Source organism: Microtus oregoni, unplaced genomic scaffold (assembly GCF_018167655.1).
Source record: "Microtus oregoni isolate MIOR12 unplaced genomic scaffold, Mior012 000007F_ref0000211, whole genome shotgun sequence".
Taxonomy (NCBI): Eukaryota; Metazoa; Chordata; class Mammalia; order Rodentia; family Cricetidae; genus Microtus; species Microtus oregoni.
In genome coordinates, this window is record NW_024543066.1 from 58,062,602 (window position 1) to 58,088,957 (window position 26,356).

Consider the following 26,356-nt stretch of genomic DNA (forward strand, 5'->3'; position numbering starts at 1 on the left):
GGAGCCCGAACGTGACAACTTCCCTCTTCCCTGGTTTAGATCGCTGTTCTGTGGGAAGCGCTGTTCTCAGCTCTGGCTGGAGAGGGACAGATGGACTGGGGGAAAGTTACTGAGACTTCCAAGGCTGGTATTTTATGTCGATGACCCTTCGCTAGTTCTGATCCCCTGGTGTCCACTCTTGCTTATCTTGCCTGGGATTCCCGGGGAGAAGAGATGATGAAGTTGAAGGGAGACTCCTCAGGGTGGGGTGTGCTGATAACTGCTCAGTGCAGCGCTGGGGCAAAACCAGGATTCCTGTGGAATGGCTAAGTCCACTTCAAAGACGCCTCCAACTCCAAGGCCTCTTCCTGACCCATGTCCTGACCCACCCAAATTTTAACCAGGAAACTTAAAAAGACAGTGGATTTGGCAAAGGGTTCAACTAGCAGGGAGATGTTCTGGCCGTGGTATGGATTGATGCCTAGGGCAGACACTATCAAAGACATCCTATTCCTCCTCCCCAAAATGTGGCTAGAGATGAGGGAAATCCAAGGATATCAAAGAAATTTAGAGGACCAGCCTCAAGAGGAAGTTAGGGTATATGGTGTTCGTTGGGGGTCTCCCATGTGTTCAACCAAACATGGGAATCCCCAGATTCTTGAATGCTGGGTCAGGGTGGGTCCACAAGGTCTCAGATGTCTTCGGCTCTGCACAGGGCCAGGAGGGCCGAGTGACAATCCCCTCTCACTGTACCCTGCAGGTGAGGGACTCAGGGTCAGACAAACTCATTACCACCATCATTCTCTAAGCATTGTAACCCTCCCTACCTTGTGCCAAAAAAATAGCTCATTGTCTAGACAGGACTCAACAAAAGGAAAGGTGGGGGGAAGGGAGCTGGGACACTAGGGCTCCAGGTTAAGAAATAGCCAACTTCAGTTGAGGAGGCAGAGGGAGGTGGCTCTCTGAGTTCGAGGCCAGCCTGGTCTATAGGATGAGTTCTAGGACAGCCAGGGCTACACAGAGAAACCATGTCTTGAAGAGGAGAGAGCTAAGTTTTCACCTGGAGAGAAGAATATAGAGACTTCCCAAATTTCTTCTTGAACTCAGCCCGAATGCTCAGAAGATCGATCTCGCTCCGGGAGACAAGGACTCGGGTCAGCACCTGGAAATCAGGCTCAGTTTCCTGGAAAAGAGACAGATAGGGGAGCCTGCGGCAGGCGATTATGGGTGCTCTCATTAAGGGCAGGGGGTGAATGGCCTGGGTGGGGAGGGAGTGGAGGCAAGGTAGTACTGGGGGATCAGATCCAGGGCCTTGAACATGCTACTTACCACTAAGCTACATCCTCAGGCTTCTCCGGCTTTTTTTTTTTTTTTTTTTTTTTTTTGAGATAGGAATTCAGTGTGTGTCTTGGACTGGCCTCAAATTCACACAGAGTGCTGGGACTTAGGTATTAGCCGCCCTGCTCAGCCAAGATATATTTCTATGTTTTTTTTTTTTTTTTATTTAACTTTATTTTATGTGCATTGGTGTGAAGGTGTCAGATCCCCTGCAACGGGATCTTCAGACAGTTGTGAGCTGCCATGTGGGTGCTGGGAATTGAACCCGGGTCCTCTGGAAGAGCAGTCAGTGCTCGTAACCACTGAGCCATATCTCCAGCCCCCTATTTCTATGTTTTTGTATGTGTGTCTGTGTGAGTGTATGAGACATGTGTGCAGATGCCTGCGGAGGTAGAAGAGGGTCTTATATCCCCTGGAGCTGATGGGAACTGCTGGATGTGGGTGCCAGGAATCAAGTTTGGGTCCTCCGGAAGAGCAAGAAACTCTTAACCACTGAGCCATCTCTCCAGATCCATGTTTTTGAGACAGTGTCTTGTGTACCTTAGACTGACCATGGACTCACGGAGATCCATCCGCTTACCTCTGCCTCTACACTGTTTGGATTTAAGGTGTGGGCCACCACGCCTGACAAGCCTTGAACTCGTGATCCTCTTGTTTTTTCTTTTCAGGTTCTGGGATTACAAGTGTATGCCCTTTTGGCTAGTCTGATTCCTAAAATAATACCTTTTTATATCCAAGAATTCTGGTTTCCGAATCTCAATACACTAAGATGTGTGTTTCCTTTTATGTGTGTTCCTCATGGGCTCAGCAAGTCAGTGCTCCACCATGAGCCACTTGTAGCCCACAGATTTGTTGTTTTCATATCAGGAACTGAGACAGATAACCACAGGTCTTCAAAGGGATCCTGGTGTTGACTCATTATAATGAGCCGGCCTTCTCAGTTAGGTATATAATGATCTGTTGTCAAGATGGAAATCTCTGAATGACTGAGCAAGGGCGTATATAGACTGTCATATGAACAGTCATCAGTGCAGCATGATGCTGAGGCTTCTCTGTCCGCCGAAATGTGGTAACTCCAACCTTTCATATATTATACTTCCTTTTTTATTTTTATTGTTTTTCAAGACAGGGTTTCTTTGTGTCGTACTGGCCATTCTGGCACTTGATCTACAGGCCAGGCTGGCCTCAAACTCAGAGATCTGCCAGCCTCTGCCTCCCCAGTGGATTAAAGGCATGTGCCACCACTGCCCAGATATTTTTGTATATATTCTCAGAGACCTAGTTCATCTAGCAAAATTATTAGATTCTGTCAAATTCAAGTCAAAGTGACCACTTCTTAGATAAATAATACAGCAGACGCAATGTAGCCCAGGCTGTTCTGGAACTCTCTATATAGATGCAGTTGCCTCCTCTGTGCTGGGATTAAAGGCGTCACCACCATGCCTGCTCACCAGCGTCCACTAGAGCAAATTCAGCACGCATTCTACCACCAAGCTTTCCCTCAAACTTGAGGATAAATAGGAATAAAATCCAGACAAGGTGGTTGGGCATGGTGGGGCAATCCCAGCCACCATGGGGGAGGCAGAGGCAGGCGGATCTCTCAGTTAGGAGCCAGCCTGGTCTACATAATTTCAGGACAGCCAGGGCTACACAGAGAAACCTTGTCCGGAAAAACCAAATAAATGAATCTAGCCAACTGGAGAGAAAGGAGGCCCGGAGTGCTCGGGACATTTGCTCTTTGTTCTTCATAATCTTCATCTACTTGAACAAGGACAATGAGTAGTTGTGAATTGAAACATGAGTAAAGCGTCAGAGACAGCTCCAAAGTCCCGGATGCCCTGGCTGACCTGGGATTTACAGTGCTCCTGCTTCTGCCTCCTGAGCCCTGAGATTTAGGGTTTTCACCACCATGCCCGGCAGTTATTCTTTATAGAGAGCAATGGTTCTCAACCTGTGGGTTGTGACCCCTGTGGAGGTCTGAGGACCCTTTCACAGGGTGTCGATTATCAGATATCCTGCATATCAGATATTTACATTATGATTCATAAAAGTAGCAAAATTACACTTGTGAAGTAACAATGAAATAATTTTATGGTTGGGGTCAGCACAGCATGAGGGTTGCAACATTAGGGAAGGTGAGAACCACTGGGACAGTTAACACCTTCCCCTCTGACAACAAAACAGGCTCATCTGGTTTTGGTACATAGACATTAAGATAGACTTAAACTTTAGTGCCTTGTGGGTAACTCATGTAGTGCTAACCAGAACTCACTCCCCTGCCCGCGACAAGGCAGTCTGTAAACTCAGGGAACACAGTAGCTAGGGGGTTCCACAGAGGTTCCACCGGGCTCGGGTCTGAAGGGCAGGACAGGAAGCAGTGTGCCTCTTACCTGAAGGGCTTGGTGAAGTTTGTCAGCGAAGTACAGCGCTGTGTTTCTCATTATGGAAGCTAGGAGCAAAGGTGAAAGGGTGGAGAGCCACGTCTAGGGCCGCAGCTTCCCATCCCAGTAAAAATCCCTCATACATCCTGAGTAGATGCTTACCCAGGCTGAGCAGAGCCCGCTGAGCATCTCCGTGGAAACAGCTGCGGACAGCATCCTCCAATTCTTGCCCAGTGCATCTCCGGTACTGATCAAACACTTTGGTATGTGTAGGGAGTGGTTAGAAAGGTAAGTTGGTGTGTGGCGCTGTTACCACAGGAAGGGTGACCCCACCACTGGCTGTCACACTCATCAGTAGAGCAAGCTAGGTGGGGATAAGGAAGCTTGGGTACCTCGGATGAGGTGTTCAGGGCTCCGTTGTGTAAAGATCAGGACCCATTGACTTGCTGTACTGGATCCTCCGGTCTGCTGGAGTGCCTAGGGAAGAGAAGGAACCAGTGAAGAGTGGGGCAGGATCACAGTTTGGAGCCTGGAAAGCCATGGTTTTGATGTACCCAAAGAATCTACTGTGGTGAAGAAAATGGGACAGAGGGTGAAAAAGGAAAAAGGATAGTGCAGAGGCAGGAGGATCTCTGCATTGGAGGTCAGCCTGGTCTACATTAGGCGTTCTAGGAGAGACCCTGACTCAAAGAAAAATAAACAATAATAAAAAGAGGCAGGATTGCTGGGTGGTGGCGGCGGCGTATGCACTTGGGAGGCTGGAACTTAATCCTCTCTGAGTTGTGGAGGCCAGCGTGGTCTACAGAGCAAGTTCCAGGACAGGCTCCAAAGCTACAGAGAAACCCTGTCTCAAAAAACAAAACAAACAAAACAGAAGATTAAAAAAGGGGCTCAGCTCAGCTGCTCTCACAAGAATCTGATCCCCACGATGAGGGCTAAGGCTTGCTTGATCCAGTGCCCACAGGAGGAGAATCGCCAGCAGATGAGATTGGATTCTGTGAACTCGGGAGGCAGAGGCAAAGAAGACAGCAACAGGCTTGGAGCACAGATGGGTACACAGGATCTGGGCCCAGGGACGGGGCCCAGGAGGAGTCTGTACAAACACAAGTCCTTTTGCTCACCTGGACATCTTGTTCTTCCAAGTTGTAGTCAATGACCCCAGAGTAGCTCTCGCGGCCCCCCTAAGTGGAGACACTGTTCTCAGGAGGTTTCATGGAAGGGCAGTTTTGTCCAGACATCCTGCTCACAGGACAGCAGAGCTCCCTGCCCAGTCCCTTCCCTCGCAGGCCAAGCCTTACCTTGCTTAGGGCCAGAAGCAGGTCCTGCAAGATGCCATTGGTCTCAGTTCTGATATCTTCCTCAGCCTCCACCTGGAAATCTGGGGCAGAGGCAGGAGGCTTTGACTCCTGAATTTTCCCAGGGCAGGTAGCTTTAGGACTTGTCAGGTGCCTGGCCAACTGGGCCCTAACAGTTCTCCTCTTTTTTTTCCCCAAAGATTTCATGTTTTTATTTGTGTGTAAGGGGACGGTGGGGGGTGGGGTGGGGGGCTGCCCAGGAGGAGCCAGAGCTGCAGAGGGCTGCGAGCCGTCCATGCGGGTGCTGGGAACTGAGCTCAGGTCTCCTTATGCTCCCGGCTGCTGAACTGTCAACTCCAGCCCCCTAGCCACCCATCCATCTCCTCTGCAGAGGGCCTTGCTGACTGATAGTGCCCAGGATGGAAGCCATGGGCGCCATCGCAGCCACTCTGAAAACGTTCATAGGCTGTGAGTACTGGAAGTGGCTTCATCTCCAAACCCTCCCACTGGGAATCCCACCGATCACTAGGCAACCAGAAGTCACTAGAGACAGGGAAGCCCAGATTATGAAGCTGGTTAGGGCCTAGCCCTCACCGGTGTTTAGGAAGTGATGTGTAGGTAGAGTATGCGGCAGAGAGTGAGCGGGAAGACCAACAGTGAAGACTGTGGAAGAGTGTGACTAGCAAGTGCAGAAAACCTGGGCTCAATCTCTAGTACAAGAAGGATGGAAGGAAGGGAGGAAGGAAGAGAAAACAAAAAGTGTCAGCCATGGAGGCCCAAGCCTGCAGGCCCAGCACTTGGGGCTGAGGCATGATCATGAATTCAAAATATTTCATCCACAGGAAACTATGATGTCCCAGAACAGGGGAAAAATGGAAAGAAAGGGTGGAAAAGAAAGATGCAAACAGAACCAAGAGGGGATGCTGGAGGCCGGAGAGGGTTAAGGACACAGACCAGCACTGACTGAGAACCGAGGAGAAAGAGGGACTGTGAGCACGATGGGGCGAGATGAGGGTGGGGAAAGCCCGCAAATTAGTAGGTGAGGCAGGGTCTGATGGGTACGGCAGGACTTCGGGTCACCACCTGTCCCCCAGGCTGCAGCAAGGGGCTGGGAAGGTAACAAGGGGCCTCTGGGACTGTGGGCGCCTAATGTCACCACTGGGAAACTGGCCCTAGGGCTCCAGACTAAGTTAATCATTGTTTTTCTTTCTTTAATGACCACATAGGGCTCTTTCCCCTGGGGAGACTGAGGCACTGGAGTAGTGTGGGGTGCCAGGAGCAGAGACCTTAAGGGAATAGAATTTGATCAGCCAGGGTCCCAGATCTGTAAGCACTGTAGGGGTGGAGTGACTGTCGCAATACCTTCAGCTCTTGGGGACCCCTCTTCAGCTCTTGGGGACCCTGCACACATTCTTACCATGTTTATATACTGCCAGGCACTCCTGCAGTCGGGGTGCTGCTCTGGTGGCCAGAATTTCCAAGGCTACATCTCCAGCAGAACCTGAGGCCTACAAGAGATTGTGAGACCACTTGACCCTGGGACATATCATTAGCCCAGCGAGATGGCAGACAGGGTTGGAGAGCATGTGCCATCCCCTTCTCCATCTGGGTCACAAGAGGGTTGAGTGCTAGGCCCACTCTCTGGAGAGGTCAGTGTTAGTCAGCTGTCCTTCCTTTCTCAGTTGGTGTACTTGTTCCCCAGACAACCCAGCAACTGTCCCCCCGCCCCCCGTACCTTCAAGGCTGTCCTCAATTCCTGGGCATCAGACTGGGCTGCAGGCCGTAGGAGAGCCACCACAATTTTCTCCAGGTCGCCAGACAGTGCTGCCTGCAAGGACTTCAGGAGGTCCTGCATAAATGGGCCCCAGACAGACAGAGGCATGGGTCCAGGAAGGCCCCAGAATCATGGCAATCTGATTTTTATCAGAGGCCTGGCCACCAAGTCCCTGATTAGCCCCGAGGACGGGGCTGGCTACGGCTGGATCTGATCCCACATCCTCCAGGGGTCTCCACCCTGCCCATAGCTCCTGGAAAGGCAGTGGTCCCACCTGTTTGGTACGCTCTTGGAAGGCTCGAGAAATGAGCTGTCTTTGCTCTCTGCTCCGATTGGTCAGGACATCCACAATGGTGCTGTGGTCCACACCTGAACCAAGAGACAAAACCAGGCTGCAGCCAGGGAGTTCACAGTTGTGAGAGAATTAAGAGCAGGGAAGGGAAGACCAGGCCTATGTCGTCCCTGCTTCCATTTGTTCTCAGAGAAGATGCAAAGAAAATGCCAAAAACATTCAGAGGGGCTGGAGAGATGGCCCAGAGGTTATGAACATGGACTGTTGCTGGTAGATGGTGGCGCACACCTTTAATCCCACACTCGGGAGGCAGAGGCAGGCGGATCTCTCTGAGTTTGAGGCCAGCCTGGTCTACAGAGCTAGTTCCAGGGAGCTAGGGCTTTTACATAGAGAAGTCCTGTCTCAAAAAAAAAAATTAAATTAAATTAAAAAAAAGAGCATGTACTATTTTTTTCAGAGGGCCTGAGTTCAGGGCTCAGCAGATCAGGTGGCTCCTAATCACTTGTAACTCCAGCTACAGGGAATCCAGGATCTTCTGGCCTCCATGACACAGCATTCACATGAGTATGTTGGGGGATATTTCATCACATTGCGAACCCTGAGTTAACATTCTCATTAATTAAATAAAATTAACCTTGGGTCAGGGGGCTGAGTTAGCAACTAGTTGACAGAAAGTAATCATAGAGCATCAGAGGGCATCAGGGGATAGAGAGACACAGGAAGTAGTAGGGCAGGGTTTGAGTGGTAAGGCTTCTTTTGGGGGGAGGGTAGAGAGAAAGAACATGCTTTTGGGGATGCACCAACAAAGAGAGAAGGTGAGCTCAGCCTCTCTGAGCTAGTTGGTTTCCACCCCAGACTTTGAATCTCGAGTTTTATTTATAAATAAAATAATAGTGATTTAGTTAAAGCTGCCTTTAGAGGCAATGACAACAGAAGCCTGCCAGGCTTTGGTCCGAGTGGCCAAGCCACTGCCACTGAAGCAGGCTGGTAACTGTGGCGTGGGAACTGTTGGCTGAAACAGCAGGAGGTTAAGTGCAGCCACTGTGCCAGGATTAAAAACATGCGTACAGACACACACGAACACCCTTTTTTGGTTTGTTTGTTTTTTCGAGACAGAGTTTCTCTGTAGCTTTGGAGCCTGTCCTGGAACTCACTCTGTAGACCAGGCTGGTCTCGAACTCACAGAGATCTGCCTGCCTCTGCCTCTCGAGTGCTGGGATTAAAGGTGTGCGCTACCATCTGGCTTCTGACTCAAATCCTAATTCAGGCAAAAGTGGCCTAGTATGGTGGTTTAAAAAAGGAAGGGAAGAAAATAAAACCATAAATGAAATAAAAATTTTTAAAAGGGTTTCTGGGGTGAGGCCCATTATTTTGACTTAAAATCCCGGATCTCCTGTTATAAACTACGTGATCTTGGGCAAGCTTTTCAGTCTCTCTCTGAGTCCAGTTTTCTCGTGTGTGTGAGAATGGAAAGAATGAACCTGACCTCACACGGGGGAGGTGGCAGTGGGGTCTGACACACTGCCACAGAACTGGACACGCTAGAATCGATATCTTATCGCCAGTAACCCCAGAACATCACTAACTCCGCTTTCCTGGCTTCTTAAAAATAGTTTTTTAAAAGGCCAGGTGGTGGTGGCATATGCCTTTTAATCCCAGCACTTGGGACTGCAGAGGAAGGTAGTACTGTGAGTTTGAAGCCAGCCTGGTCTACAGGGAAAGTTCTGGGACAGCCAGGGTTACACAGAAAAACTTGTATCAAAAACAAAACAAAACAAAAAAGATTTTTTTAAAACGTTTATTATTTAATAAGTGTGTGGTGGCGGCACAGAACACCAACTGTTCTTCCAGGAGACCCTAGTTCAATTCCCAAGCACAGTTCCCTCATAGTGACTCCCAGACATCTGAAACTCTAGTTCCAGGGGCTCTGAACCCCTCCTCTGGCCTCTGTGGGCACCAGGCTTGCTTGTGCAGAGACCTACATACAGGCTAAACATATATATATATACATATAAAAATAAAATAATAAATAATAAATTTGTAAAAGAGAGAGAGAAATGCAGACCTGCAGTGGGGCTCTTGCCTGTAATCCCAGCACCTAGGAAACTGCTACAGGAGGATGACCGCAAGTTTGAAGTCATCCTGAGATAGGGGCGAGACCCTGTTATGTGTGGTATGCACACCCTCAATCCCAACACTTGGGAAGCAGAAGCAGATGGATAGGATTTGGAGGCCAGCCTAGTCTCCATAGCTAGCTGGTGTTACAAATGAGACCCTGTCTCAAAATAAAATAAAAAAAATCAGATCAACAGTGAAAGGCAGCCCTTAAACACCAAGGGCAGGAGCTTACCTTGGCCTGTAATGGCCTTCAGCAGCTTCTGAACATCCTTGTCCACACTGAAGCTCAAGAAAGTCCTGAGGGTGCCCAAAGTCCCCCAAGCTGCTGTCTGCAAGAGCATGAGAAGGTAGCATCATGAGGGGGGGGGGGAAGCCTGCCCTCCTCCTTCATCTTCTTCATTTATTGTGGGTGCATGCAGAGGACAATCTGAGGCCTCCTAAGGATGTTATCTGCTTCCATGGGGTCCTGGGGACCAAACTCAGGTCATCAAGGCGTTCACCCCACTGAGCTATCTCTACTTTCCTCTTCCCCAACATCTCCTGGCCCCTGAGAGGACACGTTATTTTTGTTTTGTTTTGTTTTTCGAGACAGGGTTTCTCTGTGGTTTTGGAGCCTGTCCTGGAACTAGCTCTGTAGACCAGGCTGGTCTTGAACTCACAGAGATCCGCCTGCCTCTGCCTCCCGAGTGCTGGGATTAAAGGCGTGCGCCACCATCGCCCGGCACTGAGAGGACACGTTAAACTGATTGTTGGGGCTGGATTTTGTGGCTCAGTGGTAGAGCACTGATTGGTCAAGTGTAAGGCAAGAGCAATCACAGCACTGCGGAATACACACATGCATTTCTGAAGTCCCAACAGCCCGTACCTTGTTGGCAAGGCCCAGCGAGCTGAGGATCTCCTGGGTCAGGGATGCTCCGATTGGTCCACTGCTCACAGACATGGTTCAGCTGGCTTCCCTGTGGAAGGAAATGGGAGTTAGCTGAGGGGATCGTCCCACTTGGGCCTGTGGATAGCCTCCCATCTGGGGCCGGGACTCTCCATGCCTTTCCTTTGTTGCAGAAATAAATGAATGAATATCAGAATATCGAACTTCTTTGTGAGCAGGTGTAAGGATGGAAGATCAGGGCAACAGGAAGTGCCTACCTTTCCCCTTCCTTTCTGAAGCCAGTACTGGCTGGGGAGGCTGCTGGAACCAGCGCTTACCAATGGTTTCCCACCCCCAAAGCCCCTGAACCCTCAGTCTGAGATGGTGCCCCCTTCTGAAGGTCAGGTCCCTCCCTTCCCTGGCCTGGATCCTCTGACTGCTGAGGTGAGGTGGCAATAATGATGGGCACAGGGGAGAGGGGGAGACAGCTCCTGGTCAGTTCTCCACAGGTTAGCTCCAACCCCTACCTGTAGAGCTGCTTCCTGCCTGCTGCCCTTCTCCCCAGGTGGGGTCTTTAGGTCAGCAGGTGGAATCTGGGCTGTTGTCTCTGTCCGTGTAGGAACATGGGTACCCGGGCATAGACTAGACACTCTAGGAGCACACCACTCCTCCCTCAACCAGTAAGTTCTCCCTCCCCCAGATAAGGGCTCAGTTCCAGGACTTACCCAGAAGGAGCTGGAAGTGAGGTAGGTGTTGTGGCCTGGTGGCTTGCCTGTGTGGGCACAAGCTCCCGGGTAGCCTGCTGGTGAAGAGGAGGAGTGAGGAGCCCAGACCGAGCAGCCAGTCAGATGACCTCTCTTGCAGACCAGCCCAGCTGTTGTCTCTGACTCGGCCCCTCCCAGACGTGGGAGAGGACCAGGCTGTACAGGGTCTACCAGCAAACACCTCCCTGCCTAGCATCTCTCCTCCCAGGAACTGGCCCTTAACCCACGCAAGTGAACTCCACTCAGCCTCTCAGGCTCAGCGGAGGACACAAGAGGCTTTGTGCCTTGCTTTCCCTACGGGGCCAGGTTGGGACCACAGAAACCTAGCCTCTTGAGTCTTGCTTCTAACCTGGCTCTACCCCTGGCTCCAGCTCCCTGGGGGTAAAGGGAGGGGAGGTTAAGGGGAATGTAGGTCAGGCAGGCTCCAGGCTGATTTCAAGGTTGATAGAGAAAAACCTGTTGGGACACATACCATCAGGGCACCCCAGCCTGCACCCCACAGGGGGTCCCAGCCCAGAATTTCCTGTGATTATGCCTTCGGAAAGCCAGCCAGCACGGGTGGGGAGGCAAGGGAATTGTTTATATCTGTGAGTAAGGAAGGGCGCACAGGTAATCAGATGAAGGCAGATGCAGAGTCAAGAGAGAAAAACGCAGAGGGTGTTTGTTCCCTGCAGACCGGCACCGTGGGAGAACCGCGCTCCCAAAGGCAGCCAGCAGATGGAGGAGGATCCCAGGGCCCGGATTTCAGTTTCCTCCTGTTGCCTTTTAGCTGCCAGTGTTCCCTGGCTGTTTAGGCTTCAGGGTGATGCAATCCCAAGGTGCTACCTGAGGTAGCACACAGCGGCAGGCGCTCAGTCCCTCGGAGCCTCGGGGACCCTAAGCGGTTAAACCTCGGGGCTGACCCCTTAAGGCTTGGGGAGCCGTCTTTTTCTTGCCTTCAGTCCTGGGGCAGGAATGGTCTTCCTTGATCTCCCAGAACCCCGGAAAGAGAGGGCCACAACATAGTCTCTGCTATTCCACACAGAGAACAAACTTGGGGACTCCGGTAACGAAGTTCCATTATGGCGGTCATATGCTGGCTTTGGTCCTCACTCAAGAGGAGAACATACTCCAATTTTAGAATCAGAGTCAATCTCTTTTTCGTTTGTTTGCTTTTTTTAAAGATTTATTTATTTATTATGTATAGTGGTCTGCCTGCGTGTATGACTGCACACCAGAAGAGGGCGCCAGATCTCATTCGTTATAGATGGTTGTGAGCCACTGTGTGGTTACTGGGAGTTGAACACAGGACCTCTTAACCTCTGAGCCATCTCTCCAGCCGGCACAGTCAATCTTTAAGCTTTATTTTATTTGCTTATTATTTATTTTGTTTTTTGAGAGAGGGTCTCTCTACATAGTCTGGGCTGTCCTGGAACGTGTGTCACCAGCCCAGCAGCCCAGCAATCTCCAATTTTTAATTAATTAATTAAGTAATTGGTTTTTTTTTTTTTTTTTTGAGACAGGGTTTCTCTGTGTAGCCCTGGTTGTCCTGGAACTCAACTTGTAGACTAAGCTGGTCTTAAATTCACAGAGCTCCACCTGCCTCTGCTTCCTGAGTGCTGGGATTAAAAGCATGGGGGGGGGGGTGTATAGCCCAGGCTGGCCTTGAGCTCACAATTCTCCTGCCTCAGCTTCAAGTGCTGAGATTTCCAGGTGTGAGCCATCACCCCCAGTCTGCCACTTTTTATAATCTGCGCTAGACACGTCATCATCTTTAAATGGGAAGGACGGGAGAAACTGTAGGGCAGAGGAGAAGTTGTTGTGTCTGAGAATAGGTTCCTTTGGGAGGAATAAATGAGGCAATCTGTGTAAGCATAAAATCGCCTTGCAGCCTGGCGGTGGTGGCGCACACCTTTAATCCCTGCACTCGGGAGGCAGAGGCAGGCGGATCTCTGTGAGTTCGAGGCCAGCCTGGTCTAGAAGAGCTAGTTCCAGGACAGGAACCAAAAAGCTACGGAGAAACCCTGTCTCGAAAATAAAAAAAAAAAAAATCACCTTGCAAATTAGGGGTGTTAGATTAAATAAATAAAAATACACCACTTCCACATAAGTTAGTTCAGATAAACAATGAATGATTTGCTGGTAAAAGTATGACCCAAATATTTAATGTGATTATTTCTACTGACAAGTTATTTATTGTTTATCTGAAATTCTACTAATTCTAATGGGGTAGCCTGTGCTCTGCCTAACACCCCCCCCCATAGGGCTTAATCCTTACACTGTGGCTAAGTTGAAAGCTGCAGGTCTAGACCCCCCAGAGACAGAATTCTGACTTCGCGGACGATGGTGATGATGCTGGACAGGTGCCTGACAGTCCCGGCTGTTTCCTTATTCTTGGAACGAAGCCTGGGGGCAGGCTGTAGAGCTGGCTCAGCAGATAAGAGCACTGGCTGCTCTTGAAGAGGATTAGGGTTCAATACCCAGCACCCACAGGGCAGTTTAGGATTGTCTGTTACCCCAGTTCTGGGGGACCCCATGCCCCCTTCTTGCCTCTTTGGGCTTTGCGAGTACATGGTGCACAGCTATATACGTAGTTGAAACACTCACACATATAAAATTAAAAAAAGTGTTTTTGTTTTTTTAAAGACAGGGTCTTTCTATGTAGTCCTGGCTTTCCTGGAACTTGCTATGTAGACCAGGCTGGCCTCAAACTCACAGAGATCCTCCTGTCTCTGCCTCCCACGTGCTGAGATTAAAGGTGTGCGCCACCGCCACTTGACTAAAATAACTCTTTAAAAACAAAACCAGGCTGAATAAGAAGCCGAGTCCCTGGTTCCAACCCCAGCACTGAAAAACACAAAACCTCTCTCATATACACAGAAGGAGAAACAAGAGACTGGAGAGAGCCGGCTTAGCAGTTAAGAAGACTTGCTTCTCTTGCAGAGGACCTGGGTTCGGTCCCTAGCACCCAGCGCCAGGAGATTCGATGCCTTCTTCTGGCCTCTCCAGGCACCAAGCACGCTTGGTGTGCTCACAGACATGCAGGTGGAACACTCATACACAAAAATAAATCTTTAAAAAGAGTTTTTATGTTATAGATTGCTGGGAGAATTAGATAAGATATATGGAGATGGAGGTGCAGGTCAGCGGCAGAGCCATTGCCTCTCAAGGATGAGGCCCAGGTTCGATCCTAGCAAATACATATAAAATCCTGAGAAAAGTGCTGGTCACGGAGCACTAAGTATGCATGTCAAATGCTAACATATGGCAACAAGAAGTGTTACAATCTTATTTATACTAGTAACAGTTGCTTCTTTCTGTAAAATCCAATCCTGGTAGGCTTAGGTTCTTTCCTGCCATTCCCCAGGAGTGCCACAAGAGGGCACCAGCAACCACTGAGAGTATTCTTAATCACCTGGGGTTACTTGCTGCCCCTTGCTCCACTTGAGCCTATCAATGGGCTCTTATAATCCACTTGTCAGAAGAACCGCTTCTTGAGAACACAGGGATCTGGGCGGACTTGGTGGCAGCTAAGGTAAGGAGCCCCAGCGAGATAACTACTCACGACAGGCAGATGGGGTGACCACACGGCCAGCCTTCTGACTCTTCAGAATTGATTCTGGCTACAAGTCATGGTGAAAGGGAGGGAGGGTGAGGGCGCCTGTTTGCCCTGGCCAACGTTTCCCAAGGGACTCCCGGCCAGAACCTGCGAGGTGAACTCTAAATTCGTAGATGTCACACAGAAACCCAGTCACACATGGCCGAAGCACGGCCTTCCTGCGAGTGTGCAGACTGTGTGTGCTGCATCCACAGCGGTTCTGCTGAAACTTGGGGGGATTTCGCCGCTCTCAGTCTGGCCTGGGACAGACTGACTGCCTTCAACGCCCATGCTCTAAATTTAGGAGTGCACACTTGGAGGACCGCTCAGTGAGGATTCACTCTGCACCTTCATTACAGACTTGAGGAGGGCAGGGACTTCCCACACCCAGGGACTTCCAACCAGAGTCCAGGTATCTCATTGCCTCTGCTTTTTCGACTATTGATGAGGAACAGGTGACTTGGGTGTCCCTTGTGGAACACTAGGGCACAGCAGTGCTGCTGCCCAGTGCCTCAGCTTCCGACTCGTGAGCTTTTCTTCACACTCCCTGCCCCCACTTTGCTTTTCTTTCTTTCTTCTTCTCTTTTAGGACCCCCCATATTTATTGTCTGTCTGTCTGTCTGTCTTGTGTGCACGTGTGGCCTGTGAGCACCACAGCATGCCTGTAGAAGTTAGATGACAACTGTAGGAGTTATTCCATCCTACCATGTGGCTCTTCGGACTTCCACTCAGGTTACGAGGCTTGGCAGCTCTTGCCTTTAACCACGAGGCCCTCACACCAGTCCCCATGTACCAGCCCTGTTTGACTCCATACTCAACTCAGGTGGGCTTCCGTGAGCTTGTGTGTGTGTGTTATATGATATATATATATATATATGCAATGTATAAAAATACATATAACACACACAAAATAGGGTTTTAGTGTTATATGTTATATATATATGCAATGTATAAAAATACAAAAATACATATAACACATACACACACACACACAACAGGGTTTTAGCTCTGGCTGTTTCAGAACTTTCTATGTTATACCGCTGCTGGGATTGACAGTGTGTCACTATTATGGGCAGGATTCTGTGTTCTATAGGCCAGCTGCAGTTAGGGTCCATGTCATCTGTCTTCCCAGAAGCCTGTCAGATACCTAAACTCTGGCCCATGGCCTTTTGACTGCCTTGGGACACCTCAGCAGCCTATTCAGAGGAAGTGAGTCACCGCAAGCAGAGCACACTTGGGGCATTGTGGGCATGGCAATGCCATCTGAGGGCGGGGGACATGCTGGAAAGGCGTGGTGATTCTAATCTCCTGGTCCACCCAGGGGAGGGGTGTGGGGACATCATCCTGGTGCCGCTGGCCGAGGCCAAGTTTCTCTTCTTTCCCCTTCTCTTTGTCTGCCTTCTTATCTCCATTTCTCAGGCTCTCATTATCCGGCTTTTGCCCACAAAGCTCCCCACTGTTTTCCCTTCTTTCCTTCTCTCTTTCTTTCCTTTAAACTCCACTTCACTTATGCAGAGGAACCATTTGGAAAGTCTGGGGGAGCTGAGCGTGATAGTTCACACCTGCAAATCTAGAACTCAGGAGAACTGGCTTTGAGTTTGAAACCAGGTGTGGCTACATAGTGAGCTACTTACTATCTCAAAAAAAAATATCTGGGGGACTGGAGAGTTGGCTCAGGGATTAAGAGGACTTGTTGCTTTTGCAGAGGGCCTGAGTTCAGTTCCCAGTACCCACATGATGGCTCACAACACCAATTTACACACACAATAAAATATAAAACACACTTTTCTAACCTTCAAGGGCACTGTATGCACATGGTACACAGACATGCATGCAGGCAAAACAACATTACGCATAGAATAAAAAAATAATCGGGTGGGGACCAGAGGAAAGCAAGGTATTAAAGAACAAAAACAAAAACCAAACAAACAAAACCCCAAGAAAAGAAGTCATAAACTGAAAGAAGAGGGACAGTCCCTCCATCAGTGTGGCTGGGCTGAAGAGAGCTAGCTGAGGCCCAGATAGCAGTCACAAGAACTCTCTTGGAAAACGGTGAGGCTGTGTGGCAGAAGATTCTGGCAAGAGCACTGAAGGGAGGGCAGAGCGTGGGGACCCCGCAGAGCGCAGAGGACAGTCACACTCTTGGGGTGTCTAATCCGTGCTGGGGTTCCCCCGCAGCAAGCAAGTGGACGATTGGATGTCATCTAAGGCCTCTTTACACCCACCCCAAGATCCAGAAGCCGACTCCCAAGGGAGAGTCGTGCGGCCACACCTCTGTCTATGGCAACTGGAAAGTACTGGTGCTTGGCTGTATACACTGTGAAGCAAGCCGCTGCCACAGGCTTGGTGATGACATAAAAATGCTCTTTCGTGGGCCGGAGGGAAGGCTCAGCAGTAAAGAGCACTTGTTCTTGTAGAGAAGCAGGTTTGGTCCCAGCACTCACATGGCTGCTCACACTGTATCTAATTCCAGTGCCAGGGAATCTGATGCCCTCTGCTGAACTCCGTCGGCACGGGGTGTGCATGTACATACATGCAAAACATTCAAACAATAAAATAAATACATATTTTTAAAATATACCGTTTCGTTAAGGTGAAAAATGATACTTCTGCTTCAGTTTCCCAAAAGCTGGGACCTTGCTTGGGGATGAGCCACCAAACCTGGCTAGGTAGGTTTGTTTGTTTGTTTTGGGTTTTCAGGACAGGGTTTCTCTGTGTACCAGGCTGGCCTCGAACTCGTGGAGATCTATCTACCTGCCTCTGCCTGGTGTGGCCAGATAGTTTTAAAAATATTTTTTACATGGAAGAAGCTGCAGGTCTCCCTGTGAAAAGGCCCTCAAGTACAACTTACTCAGGTTCTGTCCACAATGGGAGTCAAGGCCGCTCTCTCCTTGAAGCACAAATTTTATGGGGTCACTTATGGGATAACTGGTTTGACACTGATCGCGGCTAAGCATGGAGTGTCGACTGGAGAAGGAAGTACACTTTACTAAAGGTTGAGAGTAACTCCGTTCGGGCTCCGAACAGCAGGGCTGGGGTACTGCTGGTCTCCCTGCCGGGAGCCTCGGGGTCTGTGCAGGGCTTTCACCGGGTGTACCTGGACGGGGTTCCCGGCTGCACCATTCCTCCCCCACCGCGCAGTGCGGCCGGGCGCGGGAACTGTGGCAACCAACCCCAACCCGGGAGGAACTGAGGGCTGCACGCCGGGCTGAGGCTGTCGACCGCAGCAGGGCCGCGGGGTGGGGCAGAGGCAACCGGCTGTGAGCCGTGTCCTCAGGCGCCTGGGGGGCCCTTCCCAGTGGGCCGCCTCCGCGCCACCCAGAGACCCGGGCGGCCGCCAGCGCGAGAGCCACCCGCCCCGTCGGGGCTCCGAGGCTCCACAGGCGCAGCGCGGGGTTCCGGGACTCTGGTCCCGCCCGGGCGCGGCCCACGGCCAGCTCGGCTCGGCGCACGCGGGGCCTTCCCTCCGCGGCTGGGCTCGGCCTGGGCTCGCCGGGGCTCGGCGGGCAGAGGAGGAAGGAGGGAGGGAGCCGCGGGCGGCGGAAGGGGGAGGAGAGGACCCGGCCCAGCCAGTGCGCACGGGCCGGGCGCTCGGAGAGGAGACGGAGCAGCGGCGCCCGGGCCGGCCAGCTCTGCACCGGCCACCGAGTGAGTTCGTGCGCCGTGCGCGGGGGCCGTGGGGGCCGCGAGGAGGCGGCAGGCGCGGGGGCTCGGGGCGCAGCTCGAAGGCGCCGGGGACTCCACCGGCTCATGGCGGCCGGCCTGCCGGAGGGCGGGCCGAGCACTGCTGGAGCGAGCGCGCCGGGCCGGGCCGGGGCCTTGGCGGGGAGAAGGCCTGCGGGGCAACAGGTAAGGGCCGGAGCCCGGCGCTCGCCCAGGACCAGAGCCACAGACGCCGACCTTTGGTGCGAGAACCTCCCGGTGGGCCGCGTGCGTCCCGGGGCCTGAGTGCGTAGAGGCCCGGGAAAAGCGGTGGCGGCCCCTGGTGCTGCTGCTGTGGCCGCCGCCGCCTCAGCCACTGCTGCTGAGCCCCTTTTGCCCATCCCAGAAGAGAGGTTAAGAGCGTCCATGTGCCGAACGGGAAACAGGAAGGAGTAGACTTGCTCTGTCCTGGCCCCAAAGGGCTAAGATTCCTGTACCGTTATGGGGTGTGCGTGGCCAGCTCTGGGAGCAGCTGGTGAAACTAGCTTTACGGGTGGCAACTTGCTAATTACAGGCTCAGAGGCCCTGGAGCTAGTTTGCTAGGGCAGGTGCGTGACATTCATCGTTGGCATGAGTTTGGGAGTGTTCTGTGCCTCAGACGCGCTCCTGGCGTCCGAACCAGATCTCAGTTATTTGAGTTGACAGCCTCAGCAGTCAGGGAGTTGTAAGCATCGTGAGGTCTGGAGTGAGGCGGTCTTCCCGGAGAACTGAATTAGGGAAGGCCTCCTGCAGGCAGTTACTTCTGTTTATGTTAGAGCTGGGGAAAGAAGCCACTTCCCATCCCAGAATCGAGGTGACTAGCTTCAAGTTTGTGATGGGGCCCTTGAGGGTAAGGATTGGGCTGCAGCGCTGTTCCTTAGGTCCTGGCCACACAGTACTTACTTTCTAAGATGTGCGCGCTCACGTGTGTGTGTGTGTGTGTGTGTGTGTGTGTGTGTGTGTGAATTTGTCCTTGTCTCCATTCCTGCCCCATACCTCTTTCACCTCACTGGGCCTCTGGCCGGGTTTTGCCCTGGAGAGAGGGCGCTTTCCCTCCGGCCTCTGGCCATAGGCAGAGTGACCCCATACTGTTCCTTTATCACCCGTCCACACTCAGCTGCTGCTTAAACCTGCTGGCTTCTCCGTGTGTCTGGGGGCCACACTCTTATAATGTGTTTGGGTTGGGGGTGGAGTTTGTGAACTTCTCAGACAAGCTCTAGACCACATGAAGCCTGGGGTCGCATGGTTGCCACCTCACACCCCCATCTTTGCCAGAATCTGACCCATATTTTTGGGCTAGTGTAGTAGTATCCTGAAGCAGAGACACACCTTTTGACTTCGCCCATTGTTCTTCACCTGCTAGAGAGAAGTCCATGAGCAGCTGATGCTCCCCGGAAGGAAAGTTTTCAACAAGAAAGAGTACTCCGACCTCCTTCAGACCCCAGAGCCCATGGGACCCTCTCTTTTTTAATCTCTCTGCAAACAGAGTCACTAGGACTGTCATCCATTGAGTCTGAGCAGTTTTTCTTAACAGGCTAGCTACACTTATCCCTTCCATCCCTCTGGGCCTGCAAGCTCCATTGGCACCTGTCTCCCACCCTTTTCATCTGCTGGGGAGAGGCTGTGGGCCAGTTTGAGGAGAGAAGGCTGGAGCCAGGTTGAACCTGCTCCATTTGGGAGTCACACAATGCCTGTGAAATCCCTGCCGCACTGGCCCCTCTCCAGCGTGGTGTCTGTATCTGAGGCAGGTGTGCGGAGTGGGAGACCAGTAGATGAACACATACACCGTATCTCTCTGTGTGTGCAGGTGGCATAATTTTTGTGAGTGGAAAAGCTGCAGGTGTAATCAAGACTCCATCTACCCTTAGGGACGAGGGGGCTGAATGTTGCCTTTTCTCGGCCTGATGTTTATGGATGCTTGTCTTGGTGTGCTGGTGCCAGTGCCACCTGGGGTGCAGCAGGGAGCAGATTGGTTCTGGGGAGATGTGTAAGAGACTGGCTGGAAACTCCAGCCCCTTCCCCTCCCTGCTGGATCTGGGGCAGCTTCTCTGCTGTTCTGGACAGCAGGGACTCTGATCACAGCACGCTTGAAGCACAGCGTGCAGCCCCCACTGGCCCGCACCCCCTAGTTACACACCACTCCACACACAGGGTGGAGGAGGTCTGATGTGTTGTTCTAGTGCTTTCCCTCAGCCGTTCTGTGATACCCAATTGCCCCACCCCCAGCCCCTAGCTCTTACCTTCTTTGTAGGGATAAGAAAGGCACTAGACATTCCTCTGCTCTTGGAGTCCAGGAGAGAGGCTCCACCCACCCTGCAGGCCCTTAGCTAGTCCTCCGTATCCTTAACCCTCTAGAGGTTCTAATGAGAAAACATCCTACTAAATGTGACGGCATAGCCCAAGGCTAGGAATTTAGGTCTCACTGGAGAAGTTAGGCCCTGCGAAACAAGGTAGTCAGATGCCAGGGTCAGGCATTGGTCCCTACTCCTATCTGGCTAAACCACAAGGTGGGGAGGAAGAGATGGAGGTGTGCAGACTACCCCATTAGTCTGGTTTGCTGCTCTTCCCTTGCCTGCTCAGTTTTTTGCTTCTCTCTAGGAAGAATGTGTGCTTGTGTGGGCAGTTACATTTAGTTTTGTTCACTTTGAGAGGCTCCCATCTCTTTTCAACAAATTAAATATTTATTTGGGCTAAGGTGGAATGGGAAGGAACACTGCCCTCCACGGCGAGGCCTGGAATGCATGGTGGGGTGTGTGGAGCTGAAAACCCTTTATCGTCTATGCTGACCTCTGGTTTCATCCGAAAGAGCAGTGACCAGGAGTGGGGACAGGAGGGTAAAGTCCTCAAGCTGGAATACTGACTGACCCGTGACAGGCAGAGAGGGATTTCGCAAGTGCTTCTATGGAGGGTGGGGGCGGAGCTGCTGAAAGAGTCAGAGCCCAGCCCAGCTCAGCTGTGGGCTGAGGTGTCCGCCTCCTGAGGCAGCTCCACTTGAAATTCAGAGCCTGGTGCCTCCACACACACTCCAGCTCCTGCTCTCTCTCCATCTGTCACAGCGCCCAGTCCATAGGTCAGTCTGAATGCTGCCACCTCTTCTCTCTATTCAAGGAGGATGAGAGGTGGGGACTTCCTTGGTTCCCCTACTCCTCGAGTCGTAGACTGTCCCCTGCCTCATCTGGATCCCGGTGTTCAGTGCCAAACAGTTTTTCATCTTTCTGTGGAGGAGAGGAGGGAAATTGAAAGCAGCAGCTCTTTCCTGGCTTGAGGATGTTGACTTGCAGACAGGTTTTTATGTTCTGGATGCGCCTTTGTAAGAAATAGGTTATGAATGCTGGGTGGTTGGTCGCGCATGCCTTTAATCCTGGCACTTGGGAGGCAGAGGCAGGTGGATCTCTATGAGTTTGAGGCCAGCCTGGTCTACAAGAGCTAGTTCCAGGACAGGCTCCAAAGCTACAGAGAAACCCTGTCTTGAAGGAAAAAGAAAAAAAAAAAAAGAAATAGGTTATGGCAGCTGTGGTGGTGAGCTTGTCATTTCAGCACTTGGGCTGCTTGAGCTGCTGAGGCAGTACTGCACTGCATAGGTGCTGTCTCAAAGAATAAAGGAGAAAGAGGAGGAGGAAGAGGGAAAATAGGTCGCTTTGCCAGATGTCTTGGTTTGCTGTGCAGACCCTGTCCTCAGCGCTGACACTGTGTGTGCCTCTCACTTCCCTTCTGAACAGTCTTAGTGATCATGCTCTGCCTTACTTAAGAGACTGAATGCCTTGGCATGGAGTGCCAATGCTCACTGTTCTTTGGGGATGGTACCTGTTTCATTTTCTCCTGTAGATCTGCTGGCCAGCTAAGGGTCACTATGTAGCCCTGGCTGTTCTGGACACCGTGGCTCTACCTGCCTCTCCCTCTGCCTCCTGAGTCTGGGATTGAAGGTGTTACACCACGCCCAATCAACCTGGATGACTTCCCTGGCTGTTGACTATTGCTTCTCTGGGTCTTGCTTGTTCTCTCCAGGTTGAGAGCCAAAAGATAAGACTTAAGAAATTAAGAAATGAGTGGTTTTTTTTTTTTGTTTGTTTTTTTTGTTTTTCCCCAGGGGATCAGGCCTTTGTGGTATCAGCATCACCTAAGGTTGCAACAAACTGTAAATGCTGGAACTTGAAAGCTGCTGATTTCCTATTACAGATAAGGAAACTGAGTCAGTGGAGGAAAGCAGTTTGTTCCAGGGCCATGTAGCCAAACCCAGAGTCCCAGTCCCATTCCTTTTTTTTTTTCTTCCCTGCGGAGCTCTGACTAGCTTCTCCCTCCCTCACTTAGGATGCTCCAGACATTGTATGACCACTTCTGGTGGGACCGACTATGGCTGCCCGTGAACCTAACCTGGGCTGATCTAGAAGACAGAGATGGACGTGTCTATGCCAAAGCCTCAGACCTCTACATCACACTTCCCCTGGCCCTGGTCTTTCTCGTCGTTCGATACTTCTTTGAGCTGTGAGCATGCCCCACACCTCCGACTGTGGCCAGCCTAGCAGACTTCATGTTGGTCTCTTGAGACTTAGTTCTGGACAGTGGTGCTCTCTGCACCCAGGTCCCTGCTGCCTGCTTGCCCTCCCCCAGGGCACCATTGTCTTCCTGAGGCCTCAGCAACCCCAGCCCTTTCCTTCAATAGCTGGTTGTTCTCACCCCGTGCCCGCCTCCTCTTCGCCTGGTCAATAGTGAACATAGGCAGCTTTGTCGGCTGTGGGCAGCCCAGGAGGCTAGAGGAAAGGGGGTTGCCAGGAAACTTGGGAAACTGAGGCCCAAAATTAAGATGCCTGAACTTGTGGTACTTTGTCCTCCCCGTTTAGGGGTTAGGAGTGCTCCAAGGGAGCCAGACACCTCTCTCTCATGTCCCTTCCCCAGTTATGTGGCTACACCTCTGGCTGCCCTCCTGAATGTTAAGGAGAAAACCCGACTACGGGCCCCTCCCAACGTCACCTTAGAGCATTTCTACCTGACCAGCGGCAAGCAGCCCAAGCAGGTACGAGCGGGGAGTTGCTGAGTTTGGGTGGGCCAGGGTTAGAATGCTAGCTCTGGAAGGTGAGGACTTGGTGAGGTTGGGCAGAGTTGGGGCACTGCCGATTTGACAGCTGAATGTCGTGGCCTCACTATGCTTAGGTGGAGGTAGAGCTTTTGTCTCGGCAGAGTGGGCTCTCTAGCCGCCAGATAGAACGCTGGTTCCGCCGCCGCCGCAACCAGGACAGGCCCAGCCTTCTCAAGAAGTTCCGAGAAGCCAGGTGGGGGAAACTGGGTGGCACAGTTCTGTTGTTTCTTGCTGGGAGGAGAGGGCTGTGGTGTACAGGAGTAAGGGTCCCTTGAGAGGGTGTGTGGGGGCAGTGGAAGCTGCTGATCCTCCTGCCTAGCCAGATGTGCTTCCTCTTGCAGTTGGAGATTCACGTTTTACCTAATTGCCTTTGTTGCTGGCGTGGCTGTCATCATGGATGTGAGTACTGGGATGTGGGACACATCTTCTGTCAAGATGGGGAAAAGCAATAGGATTTGACATCTTTAATCTCTTTGCAGAAACCCTGGTTCTATGACTTGAGGAAAGTTTGGGAGGGATACCCCATACAGGTATGAGGAGTGGCCTACAGCACACAACACCCATTATTAAGAGTTTCTTCACACAACAGAGTATCTTGAGGGGCTAGAAGGGGCACGAGTTTGGAGGTGAGCCCCTTAGAGCTAGTTGTTCTGGGATCCCTCACCACTCTTTCCTCTCCCAGAGCATCGTCCCTTCTCAGTATTGGTACTACATGATCGAACTCTCCTTCTACTGGTCCCTGCTCTTCAGCATTGCCTCCGACGTCAAGCGGAAGGTGGGTGAAGAGGCTGTGCAGTTAAGTCCAAGGGCTAGATGAGGCCTGGAATCAGGACTTCTCAGAGATCTGGACAGAGCTGCTGGGATACCGGGAACAAAAGTTTGGGTTGTGTGTGTGAACAGTGAACATGGAAGAGTCTCTTGAAGCCTGCATCTTTTCTGCAGGATTTTAAGGAACAGATCATTCACCATGTGGCCACCATCATTCTCCTCAGCTTCTCCTGGTTTGCCAACTACGTCCGAGCAGGGACTCTCGTCTTGGCTCTGCATGACTCCTCTGACTACCTGCTGGAGGTTAGGCTTCCTCACAGTAGAGTTCCCACTGCAGGCTCATTTGTTCCTCCAGTCTTCCAGGGGTGGAGAGGGCAGATATTCCTGGTACTGAGGTGGGAGGGCACAGCCAGTGCTGCTAACCACACACACATAATTAATGTGTACGGGAGAGTCGGGGGCCCATGATGATAGATGGACTATTTATAGTCTGCCAAGATGTTTAACTACGCGGGCTGGAAGAACACCTGCAATAACCTCTTCATTGTCTTCGCCATCGTTTTCATCTTGACGCGACTGGTCATCATGCCCTTCTGGTGAGCAGGGAGCTGGCTCTTCTTGCCTTTCTCTCTCGTTTCACCCAGCTCCATGTAACCACTCTCTCTTAACTCCTCAGGATCCTACACTGCACACTGGTATACCCCCTGGAGCTCTACCCTGCCTTCTTTGGCTATTACTTCTTCAACGCCATGATGGCAGTGCTGCAGATGCTGCACATCTTCTGGGCCTACTTCATCCTGCGCATGGCCCACAAGTTCATAACTGGAAAGGTGAGGAAGGCTGCCTCCCCTTTGTAGACCTCAGCACTCTCAACCCCAAACCCTCTAATCTAAACTCTGTCATGCCAGTAACGCTTCTGAAACAGTGTGAGGTTCTGGGGGCTAGCAGGAAATACATAACCCTTTTTGTCCTTTTCACAGCTGGTAGAAGATGAACGCAGTGACCGAGAAGAAACAGAGAGCTCAGAGGGGGAGGAGGCTGCAGCTGGGGCAGGAGCGAAGAGTCAGCTCCTAGCTAATGGCCACCCCATCCTCAATAACAATCATCCTAAGAATGACTGAACCATTGTCCTAGCTGCCCCCACATTAATACACGAAGCCAAGAAACTAGCCAGCCTTCCCTGTAGGGACACCTGAGCTCCGGGGAGAAAGGGCGTAAGGAGAGGAGTCTGTCACCTAACTGTAACCAGCCTATCTCAGGGAGAGAAGGTTGGTCATATCCTCTGCTAGAGAGGGGAATGGTCTGACTACCCTCTCTGTTTTCCAGGCTACCCTTTCTCATGCTTTCTGAAAATCTTTCTCCACTCTGAGGGTTGGAGTTAAAACTCACATTCCTTATTCTGAAGAATTTGGAGCTGTTCGCCTTTGACTCCCTGACTTTAAGCCAGGGTTGTGCCTTACTGTCCCATCTCTGGGCCTCATTCTGCCAAAGCTGGACCAAGGTTCCACCTTTCTAAGCACCCTAGCTCAAGCCAAAAATGAAAGCTGAGCTACTTTTAACTTTTTCTCCTTTATAACAAGTTAACTAAGTGAAGGAGGGTATACATGCCTCTCACCCTACCCCAGGGACCACAGTTTCAGGATGTCACTGCCTCCTTTCTCTGGCCTTTCTTTCCCCTCCCTCCAGCTAAGACAAGCTGGCGTGGAGTAGAACGGCAACTAGTTCTCTTATTTATTGAACATTTGGAGTTTCAGTTATAAAGCCAGAACTACAGCTAGGACCTGGCATTATGGCGAGGGACCATTTCAGACCAAAATGTACTGTTAATGGTTTTTTTTTTAATTAAAGTATATTAAAGGTTAAATAAAACATGACAGTGTGTCAGACTATGAAGAACTGAGAAAGGGGATAGTTTTCTTAGGCCTTCTTTGTGGTTATGTAACTTTTTTTTTTTTGCTAAAAATTACACAAGTAAAATGGAGGTGTAAGACAGCTGCCCACTGGGAAAATGACCTCTCCCTGGGAGATTACGATGGGGACTGAGGAGAGAAGATACACAATCTTCATCACGAAACCACACAGGATAGGGACGGCAGACATACAGCCCATGAGAATCGTGAACACGGGAACATCTGAGAAGGACCTCAGGCTGAGGCTAGAGTGGCCATGTCTACCCACCCTAGTGCCTGCTAGCACCACACTGGGAGAGTCCTGATCCAGAATCCCCATTTCTATCTACTAGGAACTGGAGAGTAGCTAGACCAGAGACCTGGGGTCAGAGTTCAACAGCCAGGAAGACCCTGTCCAAGGGTCTCCCTTTACAGGAGACGCCCTCTGCATTCAATGGCTCCGCAGCAGCACAGCAGCTCCTTGCCTTCCACGCTGCCCACTTCGTAGTTGTAGTCCCAAGTAAGTTCTGTTCCAGCCCGGATTCTCCTGAAGAGGGAAAA

At 51.3% G+C, this 26,356-nt stretch overlaps 3 protein-coding genes across 8 annotated transcripts in view; 1 reads left to right on the top strand and 2 right to left on the bottom strand.

Moving 5' to 3' along the window:
- Positions 1–596: 596 nt before the first annotated feature.
- Positions 597–10,117, bottom strand: LOC121451097 (annexin A9). Of its 2 annotated transcripts, XM_041656601.1 has the most exons (12): positions 10,043–10,117; positions 9,410–9,506; positions 7,042–7,136; positions 6,729–6,842; positions 6,411–6,501; positions 4,997–5,076; positions 4,820–4,879; positions 4,091–4,175; positions 3,861–3,956; positions 3,708–3,766; positions 1,040–1,162; positions 597–733 (listed from the first exon to the last, which is right to left on the bottom strand). In XM_041656601.1, exons 1-12 carry the CDS (start codon positions 10,115–10,117, stop codon positions 671–673), a joined length of 1,038 nt encoding a protein of 345 aa, XP_041512535.1. In that variant the 3' UTR covers positions 597–670. The 2 variants fall into 2 exon arrangements, with proteins under 2 accessions (XP_041512535.1, XP_041512536.1); XM_041656602.1 differs by lacking the exon at positions 6,729–6,842.
- A 7,614-nt stretch (positions 10,118–17,731) lies between these two features.
- LOC121450503 (ceramide synthase 2) lies at positions 17,732–25,780 on the top strand. Of its 2 annotated transcripts, none has more exons than XM_041655451.1 (11): positions 17,732–18,031; positions 22,373–22,546; positions 22,958–23,075; positions 23,213–23,331; positions 23,480–23,537; positions 23,618–23,668; positions 23,821–23,913; positions 24,081–24,209; positions 24,396–24,502; positions 24,583–24,736; positions 24,887–25,780. In XM_041655451.1, exons 2-11 carry the CDS (start codon positions 22,374–22,376, stop codon positions 25,025–25,027), a joined length of 1,143 nt encoding a protein of 380 aa, XP_041511385.1. In that variant the 5' UTR covers positions 17,732–18,031; position 22,373; the 3' UTR covers positions 25,028–25,780. The 2 variants fall into 2 exon arrangements, with proteins under 2 accessions (XP_041511385.1, XP_041511386.1); XM_041655452.1 differs by lacking the exon at positions 17,732–18,031 and adding an exon at positions 18,104–18,232.
- The window catches only part of LOC121450501 (histone-lysine N-methyltransferase SETDB1), a 35,651-nt gene continuing 35,022 nt past the window's right edge, over positions 25,728–26,356 (bottom strand). For all 4 annotated transcript variants that reach the window (XM_041655447.1, XM_041655449.1, XM_041655448.1 and 1 more), the window contains one exon: positions 25,728–26,342. In XM_041655447.1, the coding sequence (XP_041511381.1) occupies positions 26,225–26,342 (118 nt within the window). In that variant the 3' untranslated portion in view covers positions 25,728–26,224. The remainder of the gene's footprint in view (positions 26,343–26,356) is intronic.